The 23601-nt window shown below is 40.8% G+C and overlaps 1 protein-coding gene across 1 annotated transcript; it reads left to right on the forward strand.

Moving 5' to 3' along the window:
• Nucleotides 1–2512: 2512 nt before the first annotated feature.
• Nucleotides 2513–22633, forward strand: FAM8A1 (family with sequence similarity 8 member A1). Its single transcript, XM_077492240.1, has 5 exons — nt 2513–2858; nt 12895–13015; nt 16199–16322; nt 17608–17747; nt 18470–22633. Exons 1-5 carry the CDS (start codon nt 2558–2560, stop codon nt 18609–18611), a joined length of 828 nt encoding a protein of 275 aa, XP_077348366.1. The 5' UTR covers nt 2513–2557; the 3' UTR covers nt 18612–22633.
• Nucleotides 22634–23601: the final 968 nt, after the last annotated feature.

A 23601-nucleotide genomic window follows, 5' to 3' on the forward strand; every position in this document is an offset into this window, starting at 1 on the left:
TTTCCTGACCTGCCGGGCTACTTGTTCATATAAGGGTCTGGTATGGATTTTAGGGGGCCCCACGCAACATTTTGGCTTGGGGGGGTCCCCTCCGAATCCATACTAGACCCAAGGGCCTGGTATGGACCTGGGGGGACCCCACACTGTTTTTTTCCACTATTTTTTTTTTACATTCAGCTGTCAGTGGGCTTCCCCGATGACTCATTGGTTGTTAAGGACGCGGAGGCCGGCTTCCCGGCCTCCTGCTTACTAAGCAGCTATATGCAGTGTAAAAAAAAAACACAAAACACAAATCGTGGCAAAATCGCGGTAAAACACATGTCCAAAAACGCAGCAACCACTGCAAAAAGCACTGCAGAAATGCTCAAAAGCAACATGCATAGATGTGAATTGAGCCTAAAGGGAAAGTCCCTGAAAGTAGGAGCAGCTATATCACTGAATGCCAGGCTCGGTTCACATCTATGCAGTTAGCTCTTGCAATCCGTTTCTGTGGTGCTTTTTGCTGTGAATTTTGCATTTTTGCACACTTGATTTTGCCGTGATTTGCATTTTGCATTTTTTATCTTTTTTTTTTTTTTTGGTCAATTTGTTGTTGGGCAGATTAAAAAACACAAATCGCTGCAAAATCGCTGTAAATCGTGGAAAAATCACTGCAAAATTGCGGCAAAAATGCACAACATGCTTTTCTGCAGGTTCTCCATTGAAGTCTATTTAACCAAAAAAGCAAAAAAAGCACCATTTTGCTTTTTATAAAAGTCTGTGATCCTTTCCAAAAACACAGCGGCTGAAAAACCATGTTACATGTTACATGAACCAAAGTGCATTTCTGCAAAAAGCATCAAAAAACGCATGTGTGAACTGAGCCTAAGGCCTCGTTCACACTGAACATGGCTTTGAAATCATCTGAACTCGCACGATTTCAAAGCCGTATTTAAGGCTCGATTCACATCTATGCATGTTTCTTTTGAGCATGTTTGCAGTGCTTTTTGCGGTGCTTGTCGCGTTTTTGGACACGCATTTTTGATTTTAAAAAAGTCCCTCACCCTTTCCAAAAACGCACAGGCTGAAAAAAAGCATAGATGTGAATGTGTCCCATAGGAAACCATGTTAAATAAACTTCTGCAAAAAGCACCAAAAAATGCATAGAGCCTAAGGCCTGGTTCACACCTATGCAGTTTGCTTTTGATCCGTTTCTGCAGTGCATTTTTACACACGTTTTTGATCCATAAGGCTGGATTCACACCTATGCAGTTTTAGTGCTTTTTGCAATTTGTAGGTTTGCACTACAGCCCATTTAGGCTGGATTCACACCAATGTAGTTTTATTGCTTTTTGCATTTTTTTGCAGATTTGCGCTACAGTCCATTTAACATAGTTTCCTATGGAACACGTTCTGTAGTAAAAATCTGTAAAATACAAAAAGCACAAAAAATGCATAGGTGTGAATCCAGCCTTATCATGGTTTCCTATGGAACATGTACTGTAGTGCAAATCTGCAAAATGCAAAAAGCCCAAAAAATTTGTTGTTGGATGGATTCAAAAACGCAAAAAGCTAATCGCTGCAAAATTGCTTTTCTATTAAAGTTTATTGAACCAAAAATGCACTGTTTTGCTTTAAAAAAAGGTCCCTGAGGGCTGGTTCACACCACAAACACATACTCCAGATCTTTTAATGTGTTTCCAGACGCATTCCATGTGTTTTTTTTTTTTTATTCCTTTCTCCTGTTTTTTTCACTGTACTGGGATCCGGTGTGTTTTTGATGCGTTTTACCATGTTCCAGTACAGTCCAGTGCAGGAAAAATGCAGCATGTTCTACTTTTTTTTCTGGTTCTGGAATGCCCTGGAATTGACTGCACTGGTGTGAACTATGCTATTGGGAACCATTAATGCGTGGTTCACACTTGGGCGAACACAGACATTGCAAGTGATTTGGACCACATTGCTCTGCATGCGATATCTGTGCGATGTGAATTCAGCCATACAAACTGAATGTATGGCTGAAATTGGAATGGTGCAAGACCCTTTTTTTTGGTCGCATTGAAAGCAAATCGCATGGGTGTTCACACCCAAGCAATCCGATTCTTGTACCATTTGACAGTTTGCACTGCGATCTGCGAACTAACCTGGGGGTGTCGTTAACTTTCTATTGACTCCTCCTTGTTGTGGTTCGAAATGCGACGTGGGAACCCGCACAGGAATCTCACCGGTTCCCGCATCGTATATAACCTACTTTCTAATGTGTTTTTGATGCAGGAAAAAAATGCACTGGACTGAAAGTACTGGAGTCGAGCCATCCAACTGTTCAATCTACATGTGGTGTGAACTTGCCCTGACCCTTTCATTTTTCCTTTTCTGAACAAAAAGCATAGAAGCGAACGTGTCCCGTAGGAAACCATTCATCAAGAAGTATTGGTCTCCGGAAATATGGTCGTAGCTTTTACTGGACTAAAGACAAGTTGAAGTATTATGATTCCCCTAGTGACGTGACGTCACGGTCGGCGCTGATTGGTTGTAGCTCTGATGACCGCGGAGTTGATGGGTTGAGTGTATTCCAGTGATGGCGGAGTGTGGGGAGCTCCGGGAGAGGAAGCCGTGTAGTGGGGAGCAGGCTCCGGGTGGCGGGGGGCCCCCCAGGTCGGAAGAGAGGATGACGGCGGCAGAGTACTCCCGGCGGCTGCAGGAATGGCTCTGGCAATCCTATTGCGGCTCTGTGTGCTGGCAGAACAACTGTGCGACCGCTGCCGCTCTGCTCATGATCAACACGGCCCCGGGGAGTGTGGGGGACCCGTCCAGGGCGACTACCCACCGAGCACCTACCGCCAACAGTGCGGTCAGCACAGCGCCTCCTCCGGCAGCAGGTGAGCTGTCACCCCTTGTCACTTTTCACCCCACACCTTGTCACCCCCCACCATGTCACGTCACACCTTGTCACCCCCAATATGTCACCTGTCACCCCACACCTTGTCACCTGTCACCCCCCACCATGTCACGTCACACCTTGTCACCCCCAATATGTCACCTGTCACCCCACACCTTGTCACCTGTCATCCCCCACCATGTCACCCGTCACCAGTCATCCCCCCACCATGTCACCCCACACCTTGTCACCAGTCACCCCCACACCTTATCATCCCCACCATGTCACCTTGTTACCTCACACCCCGAAACATTGTCACCCCCACACCTTGTCAGTTGTCACCCCACACATTGTCACCCCCACACCTTGTCAGTTGTCACCCCACACATTGTCACCTGTCACCGCACACCTTGTCACCCCACAACATGTCACCCCCACTAAATCACTTGTCACCTCCCACCTTGTCACATGTCACCCCACACCTTGTCCCTATAAGCAGACTGGAGATGTCACCTGGATTTACACCAGCCTTGTGCACTCCCCAGTCCCCATGGTTTCTATGTGATCTTGCTGCATTCCAGGGACATTCTCTGATTGTGGATTTCCTTTGTCCCTGGAAGTGTGTAGCTTTCTCTGTAATGTCACCCTTCCCTTCTGCTCTTCTCTGATGGAGGGGATGATGTGGGTGTTGTTTAGCTGTGTTTAGGGGTACCAGCTGTGAACTAGGAGCAGCAGATATTCTGACACTTGTCATTGCTTCTGTTGTGATGTAAGGCATGGTGCAAAGCAGCACCCAGAGCTCTTGTCTTCTGAATGGGACACAAGGTCTGTTTGGAGTGTTCCACCTTTGGGCATTAAAGTAGAACTATTGGCAATTTTTTTTTTATTTTGGACAGTGTAATCCCTTTTTATAAATTTTTTTGCCACCTGTGTCCCATTGCAGAGACTTCCCTTCACTCCCTTTCCCATAGCCAAACAGGAAGTGAGAGGATATCCCTGCAAATTAACCGCTTAAAGACCAGGCCTATTTTTCAGACTCTGTTTACAAGTTTAAAATCTGTTTGTTCTTGCTAGAAAACTATTGGAACCCCCAAACATATTTTTTATATATATATATATATATATATATATATATATATATATATATATATATATATATATATATATATATATATATATATATATATATATATATATATATATATCTATAATTACATTTTTTTGGGGGGGAAAATACTTTTTTTTTAAATTAAAAAATAAGACAACAGTAAAGTTAACCCAATTTTCTTATTTTAATATTGTGAAAGATAATGTTATGCCTAGTAAATTGATACCCAACATGTCATGCTTCAAAATTGCACCCGCTTGTGGAATGGCAACAAACTTTTACCCTTTAAAAATCTCCATAGGCGTCATTTACAAATTTTTGCAGGTTACTAGTTTTGAGTTACAGAGGAGGTCTAGGGCTAGAATTATTGCTCTCGCTCTAACGATCGCGGCGATACCTCACATCTGTGGTTTGAACACCATTTTCATATGCGGGCACTACTCTTTACTCACATATGTGTTCGTTTCTGCCTGCGAGCTCAGCAGGAGGAGGCACTTTAAATGTATTTATTTTTTCTTATTATTTTTCTTATTTTTATTTTGACCCTGTCCTCTTAAAAAAAATATTTTTGGGTCACTTTTATTTCTATTACATTTAATGTAAACATCCCTTGTAATAGAAAAAAAGCATGACAGGTCCTCTTAAATATGAGATCTGGGGTCAAGAATGCCTCCGATCTCATATTTACATTAAAATGCAAAAAATTCAATAAAAAAAAAAATTCTCATTTTAACAGCATTAGGTGGAAGTGACATTTGGCTTTGCTTCTGCCAGTCATTGCTATGGAGCTGAGTGGGGGTCATCTTCCCCTCACTCAGCAGCCAGCCAAGCAGGAGAGAGGACCAAATTGTCTCTGCCGCTACCGGCGGCTCCAGTAAGAGGTGGAGACCATCGGAGCGTGGCAGGTGGGGCCTCTACTGCCCCTGATAAGTGATCTTGCAGCGAATCCACCGCTGAGACCACTTTTATCTGAAAGCGGACCTCTGGCTGTAGAAGATAAGGGGATTATGGCAACTATCTGCTGCCAGAACAATGGTATTCCTCTTCAAATAGCCGCCGTCTATCAGCTTAAGCCGGCCTGTAAGTGGTTAAGTGAATTCCTTGGGGACTCCCAGGTCACCAGAACTTGTGTCCCCATTGGAAGATTTTTCCCTCTATTACTTTTCTGGGGACAACCAAAACATTTCGGAATTTTTCTTTACTTTTACTTTCAATGATAATGGTAAACCGGACAAATAGAGAGAGTGAATCTTCTTAACCACTTTCAGACCGGACCATTTTGCTGGCTTAAAGCGGAGGTCCACCCTAAAGTGGAGCTTCCGCTCATTGGAACCCTCCCCCCCTCCGGCGCCACAATTGGCACCTTTCAAGGGGGAGGGGGGTGCAGGTACCTGTACAGTACAGGTATCTGCACCCACTTCCGGCATAGATTCTGCACAAGGTACGCCCCTTTCCTTAGAATCTACGCCTCTTTCCGAAGGTCTCCCGCTGCCTGCTGGGAAACACACGGAGCCCAGAGACAGCGGGGACCATCCTTATTGCGCAGCGCGACTCGCGCATGTGCAGTAGGGAACCGGGAAATGAAGCCGCAAGGCTCCACTTCCTGATTCCCATACCCAAGATGGCGGCGGCAGCACCCGAGAGACGATCGAGAGATTGGCTTCGGGTGCCGACATCGCGGGCGCGCTGGGCGGGTAAGTGTCATTATTTTAAAAGTCAGCAGCTGCAGTATTTGTAGCTGCTGGCTTTAAAAAAACAAAAACAAATGGCGGACTCCCGCTTTAAGACCAGAGCACTTTTTGCGATTCGGCACTGCATCGATTTAACTGACAATTGCATGGTCGTGCGAAATGGCTCCCAAACAAAATTGACATTCTTTTTTTTTCCACCACAAATAGAGCTTTCTTTTGGTGGTATTTGATCACCCCTGCGGTTTTTATTTTTTGCGCTATAAACAAAAAAAAGCAACAATTTTGAAAAAAAACTAATTTTTTTTTACTCTTTGCTATAATAAATACCCCCGAAAATATATAAAAAAAATTAGCAATAAACAATTGGTTTGCGCACAAGTCATAGCATGTACAAAATAGGGGATAGTTTTATGGCATATATATAATTTTTTTTTTTTTTTTTTTTTAGTAGTAATGGCAGCAATCAGCGATTATTTTTTTTTTTTTTTTGTGACTGCAACATTATGGCAGACACATCGGACATTTTTGACACATTTTTGGGACCATTGTCATTTATTCAGCAATCGGTGCTATACAAATGCACTGATTCCTGTGTAAATGACGCTGGCAGGGAAGGGGTTCACCACTAGGGGCAGTGTATGGGTTAACTATGTCCTGGGGAGTGATTCTAACTGTGGGGGGGCATGGCTATGTGTGACATGTCATTGATCTCTGCTCCAATCACAGGGAGCAGAGATCGGTGTCACTGTTGCTAGGCAGAAAGGGGAGATGCTTGTTTATGTTAGCATCTCCCCGTGAGACGATCGTGGGTATCCCCACGGTGATCAAATCTGGGGGACCCGCGTCCAGATTCACGAAGGGTCCCAACCAGCGCGTGCCGCCGGCGGTGTGCACGCGATGGCACAACAGCAAATTTTAAAGGAACGTACCTGTACACCCATTTGCCTGTCCGTGCCATTCTGCCGACGTATATGTGTGTGCGCCGGTCGGGAAGTGGTTAATAGGGGCACAGACAGAAATAAAAACTTGACAGGGGTTCTAATCCCTCTCCACTCTATCCAAAAATGTTTTGCCTTTTAGTTATACTTTAACATAAATCTCTGTGGAATGTTTCCAACACCTTGTTGAATCTATGCCACAAAGAATTAAAGAAGTCCAGCCTGAGCTGGACGGGCCACCAGCGATCTCTCCCCACAGAGACATAACGGCGGTCTGCCGATGTAAACAAGGCAGACCGCTGTGCTGTCAGGCATGGACACTCTGATCTAGTGTTTCTGCTGATCAGGAACATGGATCAGTGTCCTTGCAGTGAGCCCACCTATTTTGTAGATGCTATAACTTTTACGTAAACCAATCAATATACCTTTTTAGTGAGAATTTTTTTTTTTTTTTTTTTACAAGAATACATATTGGGCTAAATTGTTGAAGAAATAGATTTTTGTTTTATTGGATATGTTTTATAGCAGAAAGTAAAAATTATTTTTTTTTTTCTTCAAAATTGTGGTTCTTTTTTTGTTTAGAGTGCAAAAGTAAAAACCGCAGAGTTGATCATATACCACCAAAAGAAATCTCTATTTGTGGGAAAAAGGGCATCAATTGAATTTGGATACAGCGTCGCACGACCACGCAATTTTCAGTTAAAGTACTGCAATGCCGTATCGCAAAAAATGGCCTGGTCATCAAGGGGGTAAACCTGAAGTGGTTAAACTGAATATAATCACCTGGGTCCACATAACAAAAAACTTCTTCCAACACGGTCCTTTCATGACAGGATGTCTTCTCATGATGTTGTTTCATTCGGGCCACCAGGCACCTTACAGCCTGCTGCCATTTTGCTCATCAAGGGAGGAATAAAGCACTTTAAGCTGTGTGCAGAAAGATCACAAGGTTTATAAGCTGCTTAGAAGGTTTCACTTTAATTTTTACTGCTTGCCCTTCCTCCTCACACTTCGAGCCTGGGACACATGCATTTCTCTTAAAACAATCATACGGTTTGTAGTGTACATAGATTTGCAAAACAATGGGATAAAGAAATATTTCTGAACTTGTTTTTATCTCATGGTTACTGTGGAATTGTGTGAATGCAATGCATGTTATCTCAGTTCGCAGAGCTTGGATTCATTGAATGAGTTTACCAAAAATGTAAATATTAAAGAATATACAGCCTCATGCTACATAACTAAGCTCCATTTCATGCTGAATAGACTAAAAATCTTAAATAGAAACCATCTTTGGATAGATTTTTACTACAGAATATAAATTTGATAATCAGAAAAAATCAGATTTTAAAACATCATTGATTTTTATCCACCCTAATAGGCATTCTGAAGTATTTAGTAAGAGGCATGACAAATTTTTTGAAGTTGTAATTTTTGGGAAAATTAAGAAATAAAAAAAAAAAAAAAAAAAAAAAAAAAGTTTCACATTTTTTTATTATTTTTTTTTTTACATACTGTCATCCATGCAGTATAACGTTGTCATATGACTGGTCTAGCTGTGATCAGGGATACTGACTGCTGATGATAGATATCTAGATAGATAGTGTGTGTGTGTGTGTGTATATATATATATATATATATATATATATATATATATATATATATATATTATTATTTTTTGTTTTGTTAACACTCTGTGAGCAGAGCAATACGGTGTTACCATAGTAAAACTGTACTACTCTGTGGAAGTTATCAGTATTTTTTTTTTTTTCCTACACATAATCACTACTTATGCCAGTGAACTTCCACTGCATTTTTACTGAATTAAATTGATGTATTCAGTATTAGAGCTGAGCGATTTTCTCCCCCAAAAAAAATCTTTTTTTTTTTTTTTTTTATTAAAAACTTAATTCACAAATCGAATCAAGATTTATTTTTTATTTTTTTTTGTTGTTTTTTTTCTGATGAACACTGCGCCGGTACTGAGGAGCTGCAGGCAGGAGTTTTTAGGCAAGACCATGGCTTCGGCCTAGTGCACGGCTTCCGGCGTGGTGTCACGCTGGTCCTGGTGAAATAAAAAATCGATTTAACCTCTCAACTCGCTTCAAGATTCAAATCAATTTTTTTTCCCCCAGCCCTATGTACTATGTGGTTAGCTGTGATTGGCAACAGCTAATCACATGGGAGAGCCCTATCTGTACCATGTGATCAATCACACCTAGCAACACAATCGTACACAATAATTGGGATGAATCAAAGCCATTCATTGTTTACAATAGATATATGATCTGCTGTGATTAGTCACAGTGATCACTTGGTACTGGCAGTGGGCCGGTAACATTGATCAGTCATCGCCTGTGTCTGATGGACACAGCTGGCGACAGATTGCATGTTCCAGGAGGATGTCGTATGACGTCCACCCAGAATGACAAAGATCCTGCCCAGCCGTCATTTGACAATAGGCTGGTTGGGAAGTGGTTAAAGTGCATTTAAAGTGCATGTCAACAATTTCCCCTTTGTCTCCATGGTGCAGAATAGATTACATATCTGAGGCTTAGTTTGACTTGTTTCGCTTTGTGGTGCAATTCTTCAGCGTGTTATATTGAGGTGCGTTCGCATTGAAGGCAAAGCATGGGAAGTGGAGACTTTTTTTGGTGTGATGTTTGGTATGTGTGTTCAAATGCAAAGGCCAAAGTAAGACTGGCAATACTTTTATACAATTTTCTTCCACAATTTCCTGTTAGATTTTCCAAAACCATATAATATGAGGTCAAACCTAAACAATTTGTATGCAATCAGTCAGACCCTTGTACTACATAGTTGAAGGTAAAGGTAAAGGAATTTGAATAAGATCATTGTATAATAATGATTGGCCAGCAGTGCTGTGTACAAGAAGCCCTTTGTCTGCTGGAAGCTGCAACCACTCCTAATAACATGTGGAGGTAGGGCTGGGGGAAAAATCGATTTGAATCGAGTTGAGAGGTCAAATCGATTTTTAGATTTTTTTTTTTTTTTTCTCACCAGGACCAGAGCTGGCACTGCACTGATATCCCAGGAGGCTGCATAATCACTCAGAGCTTCCTCCTACACACCATGTGACATCACATGCAGTGTAGACTTGGCCATTACTGCAGTCTTATCAGCTGAAGCTGATAAGTCTGACAAAGGCAAACATTAGACATCGGCACAAGTAAATACTATGAAATAAAACAAGTCAGTTATGAACAGGGAAGCAGGGTTGCCATAGAAACGTTGGATTGAGAAGGAGGCTTGGTTAACAGCACAGGAAGTGCTCAATGTAAGGGCGGAAATACACTCTACTGTGGACTAAGAAAACAATACTTAAGATGGTGCTGCCTAACCCCTGGAAACAAGTTTTTTAAAGTTTCTTTAAACAGTAAGTAATATGCAATTTGGACTGGATTACAGTGGCTATAGTCTGATAATGACTTATTATAATGGACTAAATGAAAAGAAGCATCAGAGAGGGAGAGTTTACTTCCTCTTTAAGATAAAAAAAAGTCTGCTTTTACAACTCCTTTAAAGTGAAACTATTATCAAAATTTCCCCAAAAAACAACGTGTCTGCTGGTAGGATCAACAGGTGATCACATTTTGATACTGAGGGACTCGTAAAAACAATAACCGTAATGTTATTGGCAGATGGACTGTATCATGTATCATGTTTGATTTTGCATAGAGTTCCACTTTAATTTTGTCAGTGAAGCAGAGAGTGGGTTGGCATTTGAGTGTGTGTGTAATCTTAAAAACAATCTTAAAAACAAAGGGGTGTTTATAGATACAGAAGCGTAACTAGAACCTTCAGGGCCACAGTGAAAGACACCATGAAGCCCCCCCCCCCCCCCCCCCCCCCCGACCCATTCTCTTCAAGCCCAGTGGCAGAACGCCAGGACCCGGTTGCAAGTTTGCAAGACTTTTGTGATCCATGATAGTTCTGCCATCGGTGTCAGTAGTTTGTTATTTTATACATTATTTTTTTTTTTTTTTTCCATTTTACAATATTATTTTTTATAATTTGTTTCCATTTTTTTAGGAACCTTTGGTGAGATATCAGGGGTTTAACCCCTTCCCGCCGAGCGTACGCAGATATGCGTACTCGGCTTCCGGGGGGTATACCGGGATGATGCCCGCACCTGCAGGCATCATCCCGGTACCGTCTTTTACAGCGGGCGATTGGCTATCCAGCCATAACAACCGATGCGGCTAAAAGCCGCTCGGCTGTTATGCCGGAGGAGCGGGAGGGGACGTCCCCCCCTCCCGCCGCCTCCCGCCGCTGTTACCGGTGCTCCCGCTCGATCGGGAGCACCGATTGCGTGTCCGATGGCTCCGGCCGCTGGGGAGGAACTGGAACGAAGCCGATTCTCCTCATAGTAAACACCAGCCAGTCTCCTCATAGTAAACACGGAAGCGACGTCATAACGTCACTTCCCGTTTACTCGGCTGCCAATGGCGCCGGTTTTAAAAAAATATCCGGTATTCAGAATCGCCGTTTTCGGCGATCTGAATACACTGAAGTGTAAAGGAGGGGTGGGGGGTCTTTTAGACCCCCGATCCCTCCATAAAGAGTACCTGTCACCACCTATTCCTGTCACAAGGGATGTTTACATTCCTTGTGACAGCAATAAAAGTGATCAAATTTTTTTATTTTATTTTTTTAAACAATTTAGTAATTTTAAAATAAATAAAATAAATAAAAAAATTAAAAAATTTTTTTTAAAGCGCCCGCCGTCCCCGCGAGCTCGCAAAGCAAAGAAAACGCATACGGAAGTCGCGCCCGCGTATGTAAACGGTGTTCAAATCACACATGTGAGGTATCGCCGCAATCGTCAGAGCGAGAGCAATAATTCTAGCACTAGACCTCTTCTGTAACGCTAACCTGGTAACCGTAAAAAATGTTTAAAGCGTCGCCTATTGAGATTTTTAGGTACCGTACTTTGTCGTCAATCCACAAGTGCGTGCAATTATAAAGTGTGACATGTTTGGTATCTATTTACTCGGCGTAACATTATCTTTCACATTATGCAAAAAAATGGGATAATTTTACTGTTTTTTTTTTTTTAATTAATGAAAGTGTACCCTTTCCCAAAAAGTTGCATTTAAAACACCGCTGCGCAAATACCGTGTGACATAAAATATTGCAACAATCGCCGTTTTATTCTCTAGAGTCTCTGTTAAAAAAATATATATAATGTTTGGGGGTTCCAAGTAATTTTCTAGTAGAAAATATGGATTTTAACTTGTAAACACCAAATTCCAAAAACAGGCTTAGTCATGAAAGGGTTAAACAAGCCTCCTTCATTTTTTTTTAACTTTGAGACTGAGAAAGAGATTGAGGACACAGCCCTCAATCCCCTTCTCTGCAGCCCCAACAGCACAGCATGGACAGGAATAGCTCTGTACAGACCTTCCTGTTCATTCATAAACTGAAGCATAATAAACACAGTTTACTCTGTTTCAGTTATGAATGATCAGTACAGATCACTGATTCTATTTAGACAAGGAAGGGGGCAGTAAATTACATATTTACCGGCCCCTTCCCCGCTCTCCATCCTGACACATCCCCAGCAGTAGCTGTGGGGGGGGCGGGGGGCAGCAGAAAAAAATCTGGATAGGAGGAGTGGCAAGGGTGGAATATAGAGGAACCGACCGATCTCTTCATTTTTCTTCTGCAGCCTCTGAATGCCTGCAGGAGGGAGAGCAGGAGAAGCCGCATTCAGGGGCTGCAGAAGGAAAATAGAGATCGGTTCCTGTATATACTGCCTACCCCACTGCTCCTCCTATCCAGGTGTACGGGGGGCAGCATGGGCCCCCTGCAGCATGGTTGCAATTGTGACCCCTGTAGGTACGCCCCTGTATAGAGAGATACATACTATATATTGCAGTGTGACCTTTTTTTCACTTTCTAATGTTTCATAACAATTGAATTATTGCAGCTCCGTCCTTATGAACACATTTCATCCTCTTCTGGGCTTTCCTCTTTTCAGCTTTCTACCGCTTGATTTTTCATTCATTACTTGTTAAAGGTTCATGTACCTTTTTTACTGCCAAGTTCTATGTCCTTAATGGGTTCTTTTGTATTTATGTCTTGTGTCAGGACAGAAAAATAGTTTTGTATAATGGCAGTAGTTTATACAAGACTTTTTATGGTAAACAATCCCAGTGTGTACATGGTGCCAGTACTTTCATTTTAAATGCAGTTGCCAATATTCCTTCTCCTTTTTGGATCTGCCTATCAATGGAAACCTGTACTTTATTACATTCTGTTTTGTTTCCCGTTTAGGTCGTGAGTTCATTATTCCTACTTTGGCACAAAGGTTCAGAGCAGAGATGGTGGACTTCTTCATTCTCTTTTTCATAAAAGCAGCTGTTATTTTAAGCATAGTGCATTTTAGCGGAATAAAGTAAGTTTATTGTGTTAACAATGATGATTCTTTGCCAAAGACTGTCATTCGTTTTATGAGTTCTGAATAAAAGGACTTTTGAATTAAATTGGGGGACGGTTTGTTTCACTCGACCTTTTAAAGTGGAATTAAAGCCGCTGATTTCACCCAAAACGGTTACACTTCAGGCTTGAATGATAACTGTAATGCCGCGTACACACGAGCGGAACGTCCGACAGAATTTTTTCATCATATATTCTGATTGTGTGTATGCCTCATCAGACTTTTTTTTTTTTTTTTTCCTGAAAATTCTGACAGACCTAGAAAGAGAACATGTTCTAAATATTTCTGGCGGAACCAATTCCTATTGGGAAAACCGCTCATCTGTATGCTGTACGAGACAGAAGCTACTGGCTATTGAATTTCCTTTTTCTAGTCCCGTTGTATGTGTTGTACGTCACCATGTTCTTGGCGGTTGGACTTTGCTGTGATCGCTTGTATGCAAGACAGTTTCAGCGGAGTTTCGGCGGTACAACCTTCAGAGTTTATTCCAACGAGAAAAACGGTCATGTGTACAGGGCATTACAGTTACTATTGTGCTTATGTCAGCTCAACCGAACTGTTAGACCAGCAAATGCCATAGCTGATCATGTGCAGCAACACGGCAACGGCAGGTTGAATAGAGGCTAAAGCTGGCCAATGACAGATTGCCTGGTTCAGCAGGGGCCAGACAGATTTTGATCAGGGGCTGCAGCTGCTGATCATTGTATTCTGACTACAGCAGGATCTGCTGCCAGAATATAGTGTCTCAGCGGGACCTAGCTTGCATGGGAGGAAAAGCTACCTGTCTATGGCCTGCTTTAGATAGCAGCTTCCTTGGCTGTAAAGAACAGATGGGTTTAGTTCTGCTTTAAATGTCCTCAGCAGACACCACAGTGCCAGCCTAGACTCAGCATTAACAGTTAGCCACTGAAATCGAATGTTCTAATTGTCATCCTTCAAAATGTTTGGCTGTGGCTTTGTATTATCTAAACATTATACATACAATGATAGTTGTCAGGAATGTACATGAGAGAGTTGCCTGATCCACTTAGCTGAGCACTCTTGGGTGAGCAGTTGATTGGGTAGGTTTTAAAAGATGTTTTCGCTGTCCTTGTCTATCCCATTTCCCTGAGATGTGTGTGTGGCTCCTACTGCCTCTACTCCATTTATTAAATGTATGTGCTTAGCTGAGCTAAGGTCACTGGCACTGGGAGTAGGACTTTGCTATGCAATTGACTTCTGTACAGCCTCCAATTATATTGTTTTATATACGCATTAAATTGCATCCATCCAATGAAGAATTCAAATGCTTTATTATGCAGAATGATGAATAAGTCACAAGATACACAAAATATATGTTATTGATGTGTTCAAAGGGGGTGACAAGATATTTGTGGAGTGTCCTTTTTTTATTTTTTTTATTTTTTTTTGCAACTTAGTTAAAGTGGTTGTATACCCATACAGAAAACAAACAAACAAAAAACTGGCATACTGAACTAGTATATTTAACTTAGAATGAAGCGCTGGCTTCTGATCCCGGTCCGTGCCAAGGGAGCTGACATTTTGCCCTCTGTGTTTTTCTTCTGGGTTTACAGCTCCAGCGCGGTGAGTGGTCGGAGCCGCGATTACGTCACTCCCTTGCATGCACACGGGAGTCTTCTTCCCAGCAAGGTCCGCCAGTGTCTGTTGGACCTTCAGCCAGAATCACACCCTTCATGCAGCCAGAAAGCCATACATAACACAGCATGATAGGTTACAGCCTTATAAATGCATTGAAAACATTTCAATTAATGCATTTAATATAAATGCAAACTAGTGCTGCTCGTCAGGGGCTGCCAGTGCCACTTGTCAGAGACCACCGTGACCAGGACCGCCAGTGCCACTTGGAAACCATTACAGGCATTATCATGGGATTATCATCAGTATTTACTTCTATATACACAGCAGGGACACGAGCACTTTACTGTTTTATCAGCTGCAATGAGTATCAGAAGAATGGAGTAGTTACGAATGGACTTTATGTTGCGATTCTGTGGACACAGATTAATGCACAAATTAGTTTTGCACAAGAGCACTTTAAACACGGTTCACTTTATTTCTATATTAATTATTGTATATTGATGCACTTATATCGATTTACATAAAATTAAAGGTTTTCACTGCAATTAACGAATTTATCGCACAGGGTTGCATATTTCTCTATTGCATATGAATGCTACATGTGTATATAGAGGTGTGTATGCTACACAGGTTGTCATTGGGAGGATCGCATAGAATTGCAATTTTTAATTGTCTATGATCGCAAATTGTAATCGCATAAGATTGCATTATTATTTTCACTAGACTTTTTACATAGGAATAGAATATCTCGCCACCACTATATAACTTCAGTTAGTAATATTAGGATTGATTACCATATGATTTTATTTGGATAGCGCAGCATTATATTGGTATAAAAAATATATAAGTAGAGTAAGCTTCAGCTTTAATGCTGAATTCCTGGCAGAAACATTTTTGAATATCTATAATGCTTTCTTACCTTAAACAAATGCGGGGTTGTGTGCATTAAAAGGTATATTGAACATAAGATGTCTATTTTTATTTTCCGGCTTTGCAGGCCTGATTTACCTGCACACCTGTTTTTTTATTTTTTTTTTATTTTTTTTAGACCAGTGGCTGCTGTGCCCTCTATTTTTCTTCCTTCCAGTCTGGTAAATTTCCCTCTGTAGTTCTGTCACAATGAGCGGGTGGACCCGATTTAGTCTGGGAATCTGGGTATATACAGCCCATGCATCATCAGCTCCAACAACTGCCCTTGTCTTAAGCCTAGTTTTACCCTTATCTCAGCCTAAATTTGAGCTTGCGTTTCCTGTTATTCCCATTTCCTTATGGGAAATGTAGTGCTGTTTCGCTGCACAAGTGTGACGTGTGAGAAGACAAAGTCATCCTTGCACATGGGAGTTCATATTCTGTAGAGGAGGCGTGAAAATTGAGAATTACAAGAAAAGTGAGGCATTATTACAATTTGTCTGCATTTTATTAGAGCCGGATCCTGGAGTTGGCCTAAAAATGTTGTTTCCAAAACCTTCTAGTGGTTAAATAGAATGCTACTTTATGTATTTCTAGGTTGATATTTTTTTTTTCTTTGATATATTTTTACAGAGATATTTCCAAATTTGCAATGCACTACATAATTGAAGAAGTAGATGAAGATACATCAATGGAAGACTTACAGAAAATGATGGTGGTGGCACTTATTTACAGGCTCTTGGTTTGTTTTTATGAGGTGTGATGAATTTCCTTTGATGTAAAATTGTTCATGGCAAAGTTTTGTGTTCGACACCATGTATATCTACTTGAAGACTGCAATACGTAAATTTATGTTGTGGCTTTCAAGTGGTATACTGGGATCATGTCTGCTGCTACAGGCATCATTTAGGTGTTTTTTTCCTGTGGCCGCTCTGCTTTTTTGTAAAAGCCATTCTAGCAGGCTATTGAGCCACTGGTTTGCTTTTTACAATTGGTGGAAGGGGGCGACCCTTCCCGCTGGTGCACCTTTTCGGGTTCTCTGTTCCATTGGAGAATCCGGAACTGAAGCCAGCTTACTATTGAGCTTTTCAAGGACAGGAATGATCAACTGGTATAGGAAACTGGAAGCAACCTGTAGTGTGTGTGTGTGTGTGTGTGTGTGTGTGTGTGTGTGTGTGTGTGTGTGTGTGTGTGTTTTTCTTTCCACTTCTGTCTTCCCTAGATGTAAACAGCGCCATTTTTAAAATAGGAAAGCATCTGATCATACCAATCTTGTGTAATCGGATGCTTTTAAGGGCAGAGGAGACATCTGGGGTATAAGCCCCCGATCTCTCCCATTAAAAAGTACCTGTCACTTTTTTATATTTTAACAAAACATTGGGTATTATTGTGTGTTTTACATTGAAATGTATTAATTTTTCCCAAAAACTTGTGTTTGAAAAACCACTGCGCAAATACCGTGTGACATAAAAAATTGCAAAACCCACCATTTTATTCTATAGGGCCTCTGCTAAAATGATATTTAATGTTTGGAGGTTCTAAGCAATTTTCTAAAAAAAAAAGAAAAAAAAACAGATTTTTACATGTAAGCAAAGTGCCAGAAAAGTGGCTATACAAAGGCAGGCAGAGGAAGGTTACAGGTATGCATCTTTGGGGTTTGGCGTGAGATCATTATATCAGTGTATCCCAGGAATAGGGTCATGATGGAGGTAGTTGGCAAACAACCCTCCTCATCTCTGCTCACTATTTATTTTTCTCTTCCTTCAGTGTCTATCTAGGTACAGCAGGACAGTATAATCTAACACTCTTTACAGCTGAAACCAGTAAATGTGCACTGAAACATAACACCTGTATATAAACAGGCATCCTCTTTGTAGTTACTTACAAGTAGATCAAGGTTGCTCTGCTTTTGAACCAGACACGCATTGGGCCCTCTCACTCACCATGCATGTAAGAAGAATTCCAACTGAATATATATAGATATATCTGCGTTTTTTTTTGTTTTTGTTTTTTTTACTAAAACGTTTGTTTTTATTTTAAAGATTATCTGCATCTGGGGAGCGGGTGGTGCAACTCCAGGAAAGTTCCTGCTTGGCCTTCGGGTTGTGACATGCGATAACTCTGTGCTGGTTGCTCCAAACAGAGTATTAGTGATCCCTTCCACAAATGTTAATATGACTGCGTAAGTACCATACGGTTTTAAAGACTATTTAAACCAGAGTTGGTTTTTAATATAAGAACGTTCTGTTAGCATTTTGAAGATGGCAAATGCCGTAGCTTCAAACAAAATATTTGAAACTGCATTATTTTAGCTGATAGTCAAAGTCATTAGTAGATATTTCTCAAAATTCCCTGAAGGAACAAGTTTGTTTAAGATTTACAGATGGGAAAAAGATTGGTAAATGAGCACACTGATGATCCACTTATTTGAACAGTTTGATCACTGGCATTGTACACAACCAATGTTGTGTCCTATATATATATATATATATATCACCCTTTTTTTGCCCTGCTTTTTCAATGTGAAACTTAATATGGTTGTCATGTGATGTCCTCTTTGAGCAAAGTTCTAGATTTTCCTGGTAGTGTTAATAATTTGGTGTCCCCTACTCCCTTGGCCATTTAGGCAGCCTATTGTAGTATTGAGCCAGTAAGAGCTAAGAGCGTATACAGGTGGAGGGAGCAGGCAAGCTTGAAAAGTGTGAGGCATTGTCAAAGGTGTGCCTGATCAGAATGGTCCAGTGTTCTGGCAGGGTGGGTAGGTATCTGCAGGTACCTAAAACTGCCTACTCTCTATACCCGTAAGCAAGTTGTATCTTTGTTAAAGGGATTTTCACTTTAATGTAGGCTATTTTAGTGCTAATTGAATTGTGTAATTTGTTTTTGTGTGCTTCTCTTTTATAGGTCGACAGTCCGAGCTGTGATCAAGAATTTCTCCATTGCTTTCTTCTTCCCTGCATTTATTACATTGCTATTCTTCCAGCATAACAGAACAGCCTATGATATTGTCGCAGGTACCATCGTTGTAAAGAGGAACACAAGATGATGTATATACTTTCTTTTGCCATTAGAACATTGCTGGATGGCTTGTATAGCACAGAGTTCCTTTTGGAAGCCTATTTATTAAGAGCTATTTGTAAAAATCAGTTTTAACTGTAAAGGGTGTTATTGATTGACTGAATGCAGGATAATCTTCATAGAACCTCTCAAAGACCATCTTCATTGTTGATTCAGATTATCAGTATTGTCATTTGGAAGAAAAAAAATCTATGGATTTCAAGAGATTTATATATATATAAAGTGCTTTTAAAAAATGTGGACTGTACATAGGTTTGTATGTCTGTATGCAGTATATTATTAAGCTCTGCATATTCTCAGGCTGACTTATGAAAAATTGAAACGTTGCCTATAGCAACCTATGAGTTTCCATGTCTCAGTTAACCAGTGATGGTTTGAACAAATATTATTCAGCTTGCTGGTTATCTGTTCATGTTTTATTTTTAGTTTTCTTTACCTGATAAAGGGTAATCATAAATGAGGTCAGAAGCAAAAGCACATGCTACACAGTGCAGAGTACAGAATGAAGGTTTCCCCACCCAGTTAACAAATTAAATGCCATTAAATGTAGTTTCTGCTGAACTACATGTCGGTAACTGTGCTTTATGCAAATTGGATATAAACCATTGATATGGCTATTAAAACACAATTCCAGCACCTTTGCCCCCATGCATGCTGTTTCTTTTAAGACTTCTTCAGGGCCGTTCCATGACAAGCTGGGTCCTCTTCTACAGTGCTGGGCAGTCCCCAGTAATGCAGAGAAGGGTCACTGATGTAATTTTATCAGTGCCATTCACTTGATCATTGTATTGTAAGTGCAAGGCACCTATACCATCCTGCACTCGCATCATTGAACCCAGTGCTGGACCATAGACCAGTGAGTCTTTGGGATGGTGGGGTGGGTGTCAGCACCAGAGAGGAGGTGAGTACGTTTTTTTAATTTTTTTTTTTTTTTTAAAGGTATTCATTTTGCAAAGATGCACAGTCTCTACGTAAACATTTCAATAAAAACTATTTACTTGTCACACTTTAACCTATCTTACTGCATTCATATGTATCTCAACTGGCCAGCCCAGGTGTGGGTTGAAGCCAGAAATAAGTCAGCAAAATAGAAGAAATACACTGGGGCTTTCAGTAAAGCAGTAACATCACTTTTCTGGTTGTATGGCTTGTTTAATTCATGAAAGCCTTGGTACCACTACCAAAATATGCACCAAATTCAGATTCTTACTACACATAGAATCTGTCACTATGGCTGCGACAGATTGCCGTCAGCTTGGTGATAAGTGAACTAGAGGTAACGGAGACCAACTCAAAGTTTGCATACAGAGGGACCTGAGGGGGTTCCCCATCAAGCTTCACCCACCTCGCAACTCAAATTCACGGCCACCGTGCCTGTTGGGTGGACGGACTCTAAAGGGGAGACTAGTCGGCCTTGCCTGTGATTGAAGCACACAGCAGTTTGGATTCAAAAGCCGCTATTTGCCTGAATGGTGACTATGGATCCACCCACTTATGTGAGCTAACATAAACAAAAAGTAAAGTACCACCTGATGGGAAACTGGTCTCTCAGTTCCCCATCAGGCTCCATTCACCCTGGTAAAAAAAACTCCTTGGGCATGCACCTGTCAGTGTGATGGGCACAGTGGCTGGAGCAAGGAGTATGGACACCTCCAACCTAAGTACCGGCATTGACAGGTGAACAAGCCGGGCACAAGCATTGGCACTTTCAGTGCTGCGTTCTGATGGAATTCTAAAGAGTGCCCCTTCAACAACACCCTTTTAGAATTCCCCAGACAAATGTATTCAGTTTAGCAACATCCAATAACCCATAGCAACCTGAATTATCTTTCAGTGATCTAAAGTCAGTAAAAATAAATCTGGCTGGTTACTATGGGGTTTTGTGCTTAACATTTCAGTGTTTCTCTTTGCACCGATATAGGTGACAATACATACACTATATTGCCAAAAGTATTGGGATGCCTGCCTTTACATGCACATGAGCTTTAATGGCATCCCAGTCTTAGTCCTTGGACCTTACTCCTAAACCTTGTGGACGGCCTTCTCAGATGATTTGAAGCTGTTATAGCTGCAAAAGGTGGGCCAACTAAATATTGAACCCTACGGACTAAGACTAGGATGCCATTAAAGTTTGTGTGCGTGTAAAGGCAGGTGTACCAATACTTTTGGCAATATACTGTATATGTAATATATTTGATAGTGTTTGAGATGGACATTTTCAAATATCTCTATTCTTAAACTGCATACGCTTTGTGGAAAAAAACTGTCGTCAGGAACTACTATGTGGTTCTGAGATGGCAACCTAGCACATTTTTCAATGTTTGCTGACTTACAAACGCAAAAAAAATAAAAATGAATATAAAAAACCTGTCGCTGTGCCAGAAATCCAATAAGTTATTATCTGGTTGTAAACCCTTATGCCCCATACACAAGATCAGAAATTCCGTGGTTTTTGGATGGTTTTTCTGACGGAATTCCACTAAAGCTTGGCTTGCATACACACGGTCACACAAAAGTTCTCTGAACTTTCAACCGTCAAGAACGCGGTGAAGTACAACACTACGACGAGCCAAGAAAAAGAAGTTCAATGCTTCTGAGCATGCATCAAAATGTTTCCAAGCATGCATGATTTTTTGCATTTCCGAATTGCATACAAACGAATGCAATTTGGGATAGGAACTTTTTCCGACCGAAAAATAGAAAACCTGCTCTCAATCTTTTTCTTGCTAGAATTCTGCCAGCAAATGCACGATGAAGCATACACATGGTCGGAATTTCTGACCAAAAGCTCACATCCAACTTTTGCTGGCAGAATTTCTGATCGTGTGTGTGGGGCATTACAGACCACTTTTTGCTACAGGTAAACCTATAATAATAAGGCTTACCTGTAGCTACCCAGGATATCTCCTAAACCTGCACGGTTTAGGAGATATCCTCTGTGTTTGCATGTGCCGACATCATCGTCACAGACACATTGAAGCAACGGCACGTATGTGCCATTGCTTCAGTGAGTGTGCCGTTACTGGCGGCTCCCACGCACATGCGCGTGAGTGACATCGTGGCTCTGGCCAATCGCAGCGCCGGAGCCGTGATAACTGGAAGTAACTCCCGAGAGTGATGTCGCCGGCGGGTGCTGTTTACGGGCACCGCAGTGAGGACTTTGATCTCAGGTGAGTATTGCATAATGAGCTAGTATGCTATGCATACTAGCTTATTATGCCTTTGTCTTGCAGGTGTTAGTTTTTTTTTTTTCCAAAGTGGGTTTACAACCACTTTAAGGTGACAACACTGCTGTTCTGAAATTTCATGCAGTGTTGTCGGCCCTGCCCGAGTTCTCCTCTACAAGATTACAGGATCTTTGGCAGATAAGAGTGTTTGTTTTTTTTGTTTTTTTACTCTTGCAGCATTTGTAGAGAGACAAAACAGGAAGAAATGTGCATATATTTCAGAGATGTGCTCTGTGTGTGTGTGTATTTATCTATCTATCTATCTATCTATCTATCTATCTATCTATATCTATACATACACATACACAGCACATCTCTTGTTGGCCTTTCTAATTAAAAGGTTTTGGTATGCAACTGCTCTTACACCTGCATGAATATTTTAAACTACATGTCAAAGATGTACAAAGTCTTTTACAGCTATTAAATTCATTTCTTGTTCTTTTATTATTATTACAGCAGGGATTTCCTGTAGATAGTTCAAGTTTTACCTTTTTGAATTGTTAGTAAAAAGCTGAACATTCTGGCACAGTTAAGTGTCTAAAATGTCTGCATCTGCAGGAGGTAAAATTTTTAGTCATTTATAACCACAGGTGACAAACCGTTGTTTAGAACAGAACAGAGCAGCTAGGATTTCTGCAGCTATGACATTCATTGCATCAGACTATGTCACACAGATTATGTAACTGCCTGAAATCTTTTACTGCCACTTTCTGTAATCCTATCCCTGGTGGATATGCTTTAATTAAAACCGCTTGTAACAGCGCGAGGACTAATTTGACTTTGCTTTTGAACTATTTCAAGTGGAGCGACAAAATTCTATTTGTTATATAATGTTACAGAAGGGTATTTGATGCTTTTTAACGTGTCTTGAGATAAATGTACAGAAACTATATGAGTATTTTTAACCACTTTAAGACCAATCCTCTTTTTTTTTAGATGTGGTGTTTAAAACTGTTTTTTTTTGCTAGAAATTTACTTGGAACCCCCAAACATTATAAAAATGTTTTTCTAACATCCTAGAGAATAAAATGACAGTCCTTGCAATACTTTCTGTCACACCATATTTGCGCAGTGGTCTTACAAGCACACTTTTTTGTTTTGTTGTTGAAAAAATACACTTTTTTTAATTAAAAAAATAAATAAGACAACGGTAAAGTTAGCCCAATTGTTTTATATTGTGAAAGATAATGTTACACCGAGTAAATTGATACCCAACATGTCACGCTTCAAAACTGCGCCTGCTCGTAGAATGGCGACAAACTTTTACCCTTAAAAAAAAAAAATCTCTATAGGCGACATTTAAAAAATTATACCGGTTGCATATTTTGCTTTACAGAGGAGGTCTAGAGCTCTAATTATTGCTCTCGCTCTACCGATCGTGGCGATACCTCACATGTGTGGTTTGAAGACTGTTTTCATATGCGGGCGCTACTCACGCATGCGTTCGCTTCTGCATGCAAGCTCGGCGGGACGGGGCGCGTTTAAACATTTATTTTACCTGTTACTTTTTATTTTTACACTGTTTAAAAAAATAAAATAAAATGTCTCACTTTTATTCCTATTACAAGGAATGTAAACATCCCTTGTAATAGAAAAAAAGCATGACAGGACCTCTTAAATATGAAATCTGGGGTCAAAAAGACCTCTGATCTCATATTTACACTAAAATGCAATAAAAAAACAAACAAAACAATTACCATTTAAAAAAAATGGCGCTTTAAGAGATATGGG

The sequence above is a fragment of the Lithobates pipiens genome, unplaced genomic scaffold (assembly GCF_037356315.1).
Source record: "Lithobates pipiens isolate NorthernLeopardFrog02 unplaced genomic scaffold, aLitPip1_a1.2 Scaffold_19, whole genome shotgun sequence".
In the NCBI taxonomy this organism is placed as follows: Eukaryota; Metazoa; Chordata; class Amphibia; order Anura; family Ranidae; genus Lithobates; species Lithobates pipiens.

Excerpts from the sequence above, each read along its gene's own strand:
- FAM8A1 (XM_077492240.1), top strand. The coding sequence starts at position 2,558 with ATGGCGGAGTGTGGGGAGCTCCGGGAGAGGAAGCCGTGTAGTGGGGAG. Across the intron at positions 13,016-16,198 it reads GTGCATTTTAGCGGAATAAA|AGATATTTCCAAATTTGCAA; the intron begins GTAAGTTTATTG and ends ATATTTTTACAG. Across the intron at positions 17,748-18,469 it reads ACAAATGTTAATATGACTGC|GTCGACAGTCCGAGCTGTGA; the intron begins GTAAGTACCATA and ends TCTCTTTTATAG.